This window comes from Polyodon spathula, chromosome 5 (assembly GCF_017654505.1).
Source record: "Polyodon spathula isolate WHYD16114869_AA chromosome 5, ASM1765450v1, whole genome shotgun sequence".
Taxonomy (NCBI): Eukaryota; Metazoa; Chordata; class Actinopteri; order Acipenseriformes; family Polyodontidae; genus Polyodon; species Polyodon spathula.
In genome coordinates, this window is record NC_054538.1 from 5304891 (window position 1) to 5312882 (window position 7992).

General features: G+C 38.4%; 1 protein-coding gene across 1 annotated transcript; it reads right to left on the reverse strand.

Annotated features, from left to right (window-relative positions):
* Positions 1-4604: 4604 nt before the first annotated feature.
* Positions 4605-7434, reverse strand: ndufaf4 (NADH:ubiquinone oxidoreductase complex assembly factor 4). Its single transcript, XM_041249576.1, has 3 exons — positions 7246-7434; positions 6227-6321; positions 4605-5649 (listed from the first exon to the last, which is right to left on the reverse strand). Exons 1-3 carry the CDS (start codon positions 7379-7381, stop codon positions 5338-5340), a joined length of 543 nt encoding a protein of 180 aa, XP_041105510.1. The 5' UTR covers positions 7382-7434; the 3' UTR covers positions 4605-5337.
* Between the last annotated feature and the right edge of the window lie 558 nt (positions 7435-7992).

A 7992-nucleotide genomic window follows, 5' to 3' on the forward strand; every position in this document is an offset into this window, starting at 1 on the left:
TTTTGGTTGTTTGTTTGTTTTGTTTTTTGTTGGTGTTGTCTAATCCACTTAGATTATGATTTGGGGGATTCTTTGTTTTTAGTGTAATTTTTATTTGCTTAACCATAAGATTACAGAAAAGAGTAGACATAGTTTAAGGGTACTCTAAATGCAAAGACATATTGTCAATATTATTGTTTATTCACAAACGCACCCTGTCCAGTTAATCAAATGTGAATGCCCTGTGGTAACAGTTTATGCCTTGGCCTTTTAAAACTATTCAGCATTGGTTTAGAGTTATTCCATTTCAATCAATTGAACTAATTCAGGCTGAACATGGATTTACATAAAATAAAATTCAATGAATGTAAAAAAATAAAAAAAAAACATGACTTTTGAAGCTCGCTACGATTCATAAAACATAAACCCACAAGAGACAACGGCGTCTTTACCCTATCATATTTTAATATTTATCACATCTCATAATGGTAAACAACACACTGAACACTGAAGCTGGTGCTCTCATTAAAGAAATCCAAATTTATAAAAATGTCCAAGTGGACCTACGCAATGGAAATAAACGAGGAACGTGGCAATAGACATGTTCACGTGTTCCAAACAGCTTATGGTAGTTCCATTAAAGGTGATCTAGTCATAGCCAATATTAGATTTTTGTGTCTGTCACAAGGCAAAATTCCCATCTTTATTGCTTGTCCTTTCATTTTTAAGGAATCAAGTTTCAAATCTGAGCTGCTTGCATACCGTTTCAGTCAATGTGAATTTGATTTATCATACCAAGCTGGTTATTTCCAAGCATCTTTATATAATTTTGACATGCATTGAAATAGACGTATATGTAAATAGACTGCATAATGTGTTTCAAGACAACACGCCCTTTTTCTTTGAATAATGCATCACATGTTTTGCAATTAACCAGACAGACAAAAATATCCTTTCTTCAATACATAGCCTACTGTTGCTACCCAGCTAAATCTGCAAAAACGCAACAGGACGAATCTAAACAGATCATGAAATGGGTAACAATGAACATGTATTTATTTCCATTATACAGTAGAGTAAATAGGCTAAGACATTAAACAAATACAGTGTTATTTGTATTAGTCACACACTGGTTTTTCATTTCATCTCTAGATCTCAATGTTAGCTTATCTGCGAATAAAAGCATCTTAAAACACTACTGCAAAGCTGGTTCAGGACAGAGGTAGGTTACAATTTAAAAAAAAGAAAATAAGCTTAACTCTTGGCTAGTTCAAGGATGGCGCAGCTATGAGTCAGAAGATGTAAATGACTCACATTATTTATATTGCTGGGGCTATCAATCTTAAATCAAGAGAGGGTCAAGCTTATTTCACCTGAAAGGGTCCTTCAAATGGCAATGCAAGTGAAAAATGTAATTAGCAACAGAAAAAGCCAATGCTGTACATAGGCATGTTATGACCAATTGGGTCTATTTTTACCCTGGGGCACTTGCATTTTAGAATTAACTTTATATTGCATGAATGTAATGCGAAAATATCTGCGACATGTTTCCCCTTCTGTGGAAAAAATAGTAAAGTTACCTGTGATAAAGCCACATATTGAAATCAAGATGTACCTTTATTTCTATGTGATTTACACAAAGTAGCAGCTAGCAGAGGCATGATGTACCGCATCTTTGATTAAGATAAATCTAATGCGTTGGGGTCAAGGTTAAACAGAATTCCAAAAATGACTTTTGGAATACAAGTGATTATTTTATTATTGAACTAAAAAACATGAATTCAATTTGAAAGAACACAATACATATAAATAATAACATGTTCTTGTCATTAAGATTCCTCTTAACAGAGAGAGAAGAGCCTAGACTGAAAAATATCCAGTGACCATTAACAAATATAAAAACATTAATTTGATATCAACCATTATCGGTTTTATTACTGTTATGATAGCATTCCCAAAACGTAAAACCAGTCTTCCTTTGTGTATTATTGTTTATTTGATGCTGAATTTGCATTACTTTGTTTAGAGTCCAGACCTTTTCTACATTTGCTGGCATAAACAGAAAACATGCAGTTTAATGTGCCTCACCAGATAGTGCTACAGTCTGCGCTTCAAACCATGCTTTAAAATGCCCTTTTAAATTTAACCAAACTGAATAGTGCAGGATATCATTTACCAATAAGCTGACACCCTGGGACCCTTCAAGAAGCTGCTTGATGAGTTTCTGGAAACAATAAGCTAGCTACTAATTACCAAACGAGCAAGATGGGTCGAATGGCCTCCTCTCGTTTGTAAACTTTCTTATGTTCTTATAAAATAGGCCCTTGCTGTACCAAGGTTATAACATGAGTAAGGTGGCGCTAACAAGTGCGAGCCAATTTATACAGGTGACCTTGGTTCTATCTGAATTTCCTGTTCTGTTAGATATACTGTACATATATTGTGGTTCATAAACACAGTGCATCATTAACAGTGATCTTCTTGCATGCTTGGTGGGGCGGAGAGTGTCTGGTTCTGCAGACATTATATTGGATCCAGGGGCACCCCCTTCCCCTCTAGTTTGCTCACCTACAACCAAGGGAGTACGTGATCTTCACCACCAGTAGGTGGAGATCATTGGGTATCTGTTAGATCTGAGGTCAGGGTTTCAGCCCCAGTAGGTGGAGATCATTGGGTATCTGTTAGATCTGAGGTCAGGGTTTCAGCCCCAGTAGGTGGAGATCATTGGGTATCTGTTAGATCTGAGGTCAGGGTTTCAGCCCCAGTAGGTGGAGATCATTGGGTATCTGTTAGATCTGAGGTCAGGGTTTCAGCCCCAGTAGGTGGAGATCATTGGGTATCTGTTAGATCTGAGGTCAGGGTTTCATCCCCTGAAGGTGGAGATCATTGGGTATCTGTTAGATCTGAGGTCAGGGTTTCAGCCCCCGGGTGACACCCAGGGTGACACCTGTTTGACACATCAAAACTTGGATGTTAAAAACTTTTAAATGTTAAACTCAGATAAAACAAAGGTAATTCTGGGATCTCATATATAATAGAAATTTAAAGATATGATATAATTTTGTCTGATTTCTCTCCTGAATTTAGAGTGGAAATGAGAAATTCAGTAGTGTTCTTTGACCTAGATCTTTCTTTTGAACCACACATTGTTAGAAAGGTTACCAAAAGTATTCTTTCCTGACCAGATGCTGAGAAACTGATGTATGCTTTTGTATCATCAAGGATTGATTGCTGAAATACCCTATTCTCTGGTACTCCTAGTCATGCTATTTTTCCTCTGCAACTTGTACAACCTACTGCTGCTAGTTTTAACGGGGACTAAGAGACAAGATCACACTACCCCTGTGCTAGCATCTTTGCACTGGCTTCCGGTCCAGTTCAGGATAGATTTTAAGGTGCTGCTTTTAACCTATAAGGCTTTAAATGGCTTTGTCCCATCTTTCTTAAATGACCTTTTAACCCATATGTTCCTAGACGCTCACTCCAATCACAGGATGCTGGGTTACTTACTATTCCCAAAACTCAGAAAAAAACAAACAGGTGTGTAGCAGGGGGAGATCTGTGCTGACTCTTCTGGAGTATTCACAGTGCTGCAGGAGGAGTGCTGCAGGAGGAGGGCAGCAGTCGTCCAACAACCGCCTGCGAGTCATGGCAGTGACACGGAGAGGTGGGAAAAGGGTGTGTGTGGACTTTCCCTCTCTCTGAATGGCTGGGAGGTGGGTCTTGGGGAGATTGGTAGCCCTATAAGATAACGTTCTACTGTTTCCTCAGGTCTGCCCTTTTAGATGCGCTGTACATAAAGAAGCGCTGGTCGAGGAACGAGAAACCAGCTGGGAGAAATACCACAACGAACAAGCCAGAGAGTGACAGCGGGGAACCCTTGGGCAGACCCCCGAAGTATTGTTTAGAGCAGGCAGGGAGCCGCTAGAGTAGGTCGGTGATCCGGGTGATGCGGGTAGCGGCGACCGGGATAACGCTGCTGAGTGCAGCACCTTTTATTTGTAGTTTTATTACTGTGTTATTTTTCCTTGTTCTTTTCGCCTTCTGTTTTAATTATTATTTCTTTGAGCACCTGCGAGTGCGCCCGCAGTTAATTATCTTATCAGCTTTGGTATTTCCGTGGTGCTGTCTGTCATCGTTGATAGGCAGCCCACAGACAACAGTGCCCTCTGCAGGTAAAAAGTTCAGGGCTTTTTTTCACTTTTTACCTGCAGAGGGCACTGTTGTCCATGGGCTGCCTATCAATGTTATCCCGGTCACCACTACCCGCACGACCCGGATCACCAACCTACTCTAGCGGCTCCCTGCCTGCTCTAAACAATACTTCGGGGGTCTGCCCAAGGGTTCCCCGCTGTCACTCTCTGGATTGTTCGTTGCGGTATTTCTCCCAGCTGGTTTCTCGTTCCTCAACCAGCGCTTCTGTATGCACAGCACATCTAAAAGGGCAGACCTGAGGAAACAGTAGAACATTATCTTATAGGTCTACCAATCTCCCCAAGACCCGCCTCCCAGCCATTCAGAGAGAAAGAAAGTCCACACACCCACTTTCCCACCTCCCCGTGTCACTGCTGTGACTCACAGGCGGTTGTTGGACGACTGCTGCCCTCCTCCTGCAGCACTGTGAATACGCCAGAAGAATCAGCACAGATCTCCCCCTGCTACAAGGTGGTAGAGCATTCAGCTATAAAGCCCCTAAAATATGGATTGACCTGCCTTGCCCTGTAAGGAAAGGTCCCACTGTTGTTGCCTTTAAAACTAAATTTACAAAAAACAAAAACAAAACAATTTTATCATCTAGCTTATATATCTTAATGTTTACTTAACCCTTTCTTGCTTGTTTTACTGTTTTGATTTTGTTACTTTTTATCCTTGTAAAACGCTTTGTGGCACCAACTACTGAATAAACTCCAAGGACTTAAGAAAAAGATATGGATTCAATTAAGACCAGGCATTCAAAAAATAAATAATCAGTTTCATCGAAATACAGTTTCCCTTTTTTACCCCCTGGTCGAAACAGCTCCCCCCATAAATATCACTTGTTGCCATTTTGAAAGAAGCCTATTCTATTGTGAACACATTTCTGTTTTTAACACAAATGTCTTTTTAAAACTAAAATACATGTTTGTTAAAAGTTTCAAAACTTTACTTATGAGATCAAAGCAAAAACTGCATTACATGTAATATTTATGAAATCATTTCATTAGCTGTAAACTCTTACAAAACAAGACAAGACAGATATGCTATGTGCAAAGGTCCAAATGCAAAATAAAATGAAGAGATCACAGCATTCATACAAAAATTATTTCAGTACTGCAGTATTTTCTTCCATCCTTGATAGTGGAAAAAAGCCTGGCAGTACTATGTGGCCTTTATTCTTTTCTTATCCTCTGATTTAGGTGGTATGATTTTAACTTCAAAGGGGATGAAGAATTCTAGAAGTGCCTTGGTGTGCTTCAGGTCTAAGCAGTACTCCTGGGCTATTTTTTCAGCAGTCCAAATTTTGGGGGAGTGTTTGTAGTTGTTGAGGACTGTCAGAGCCTCGACAATAGAAAGTTTGCCTTTTGGGACATTCTGAACGTCCGAAAAGCCAGAAGGGTTACCCTGCAATCTGGATTTTGGAAGCCTACGCTCTTCTTCCATCAGAGCTGGTACGTCCTTTTGCTTCAAGTCCTAAACACCAAAAATAAAATACATAAGGAAATTTTTTTTTTTTTTTTTTCCGACAGGCTTACTGATTAGATTATTTTTAAACAGACTTAAGATAAGAGTTTTGTTTTAATAAATACATGTGGATATTGCACACTTCCCTTTGACAATCTGATATAAAACCATACATGGGAAACATAAGTCAAAGAAAACACAAAATACAAATACAGTTAAGATAAAGCATTATATTAGGAACATGGGATTTAGACAGATAGAACTAAAGGCTGTACCAGGATTAATAGAGCACAGACATATCGTCGTTTGCTGCAAGACCACTCAAGACTATGCAAGAATGCGAATGCAGCTACAGACGATATATAATTATATTTTATATATAATTTTGAGATTGTTAAGGTTTTCTTAAATTGTTTTAATTTGAAAAGTTAAACTTAAATTACATAGTAACTAAACTTTTCTGCAACAATGTAACAGTGACAAGACCCATGAACAAAAAGCTAGACACCTGTGAACGTTTGTACATATGTTTAATGCCCAGGTGGGGGCGTACTAGCTCTGTGCTTGTTTAGTGCTGTTTTCTTACCTGTTGAGCTGGGTCTACTGAGTTTACATAAACCGTCCTTAATAATATCGCTAGTGGTTCATCTTTCTGATGAATAGTTTCATTAATTTCAGAATCTGCACAAAAATGAAAACATATTGGCGATAAGCACAACAAGGCAAAGTACACCACCATTTCATTCTGTTTACACAAAGTTTTATAATATTAATATTGTTCTTTAATGAGTTTTTATTTTTTTAAGGAAACAAAACATTTACAGCGCCATATCAATGACGAGCATCTGCCTTGACAGGGCCCTGTGGAGGCTGGCTCTTGTAAGCAGTGCCAGACTAAACCAAACCCAAACTACTCCTTATTCATTCGAATATTTGACAAACTTGATCATCAGTCTATTATATCGTGCTACTGTCCATGCATCATTAACTAAGAATGATACCAACTAATGGAAAGAGAAATACTGTAAACTGTCTATATTTCTGGCAATGGTTTTGCAACATTATCCAGAAGTATGCATTGCATTATTAATGATTCCTGTATTACCATATTGCAGAATTAGATTATGTTGTCAGTTTTACAGTTAGTCAACCCCAAAACGTATAGACATGTTTAGAACGTCTTTATACTCAAATTGCACTGATTATACATACTGACTTAAAGCGTACGGGTGAGAATTTGGCAGAATTTCGTCTTTTTAAAACACTAACGTAACCAAACCTGACTTACAATACATTGAATGCTTAAGCACTTGTTTCCTCCCTTTAACCCTCAGCAATTTCTATCCTTGATACTAATCCGCCTGCAATTCCACGCTCAATGTCAAGGGGTTGTGAACACACAGGAACAGAACCAGGGCAAGGTTATGCAATCGCACAATATTCAGTAATGCAGAAACACGTGTACTTCACCCCACACACATCTGCAGTGCATAAAACAACATTTAAAATACAGCAGCAAACACATTTTCAAATGTGGTGTTGGCAAGGTTAGATTCTTCCAGACCCAGGCTTGACAAGATACTCACTGCAGCCTTTTTCACTTACGTTTTGACATTTTGTCAACGAAGTCCTTGGTTGAGGGGTGTCGAGGGGCTGCTGAAGGCTTGGGTTTCCCGATTTCTCTATGAACACGGTTTTCCAAGTTAAAATTTCTAAACACGCGTGAAACACGGCCCCCCATGTTCACAACATGTCAACACTCCTGGGAATGTTCTAGTCGGGCAACAGCTTTTTCTACGGGTAGCTATAAGGGGTAAACTAAGATGAGACGCCACTATATACCACAGCGACGTCTTGTGGCATGGAAGAATTAAAGAGCTTGCACTATCGCGCTACTATCATGTCATGTATATGTAAATTGCTGCATCTTATCTTAGTCTGTATTTCAGTAGTGTAATGTGCACTTACTGTAAACTATACTGTATTTAAATAGTGTTTTGCATTTTAAGCTTGTATTGCCAAATACATACATACATACATACTACTACTACTACTACTAATAATAATAATAATAATAATAATAATAATAATAATAATAATAATAATAATAATAATGAAGTGCATGATAATAAGCACTCTAGCACATCACCTGTGCTTTTAGTTACATTTTCCACAAGGCCAGCATTCCAATAATAGTTGAATACTGTACTATTTAAATGTATTCATTTTGTTTTATTTTCATTAAGGGTGATGCTGTGAAAGATGGTATTCTACAAGGTGGCAGCCTTCAGTTTTAAGTGCGAAATGATATCACACAGGAAAACGTCTGTAAATAATCCAGGTCTTCTTTTT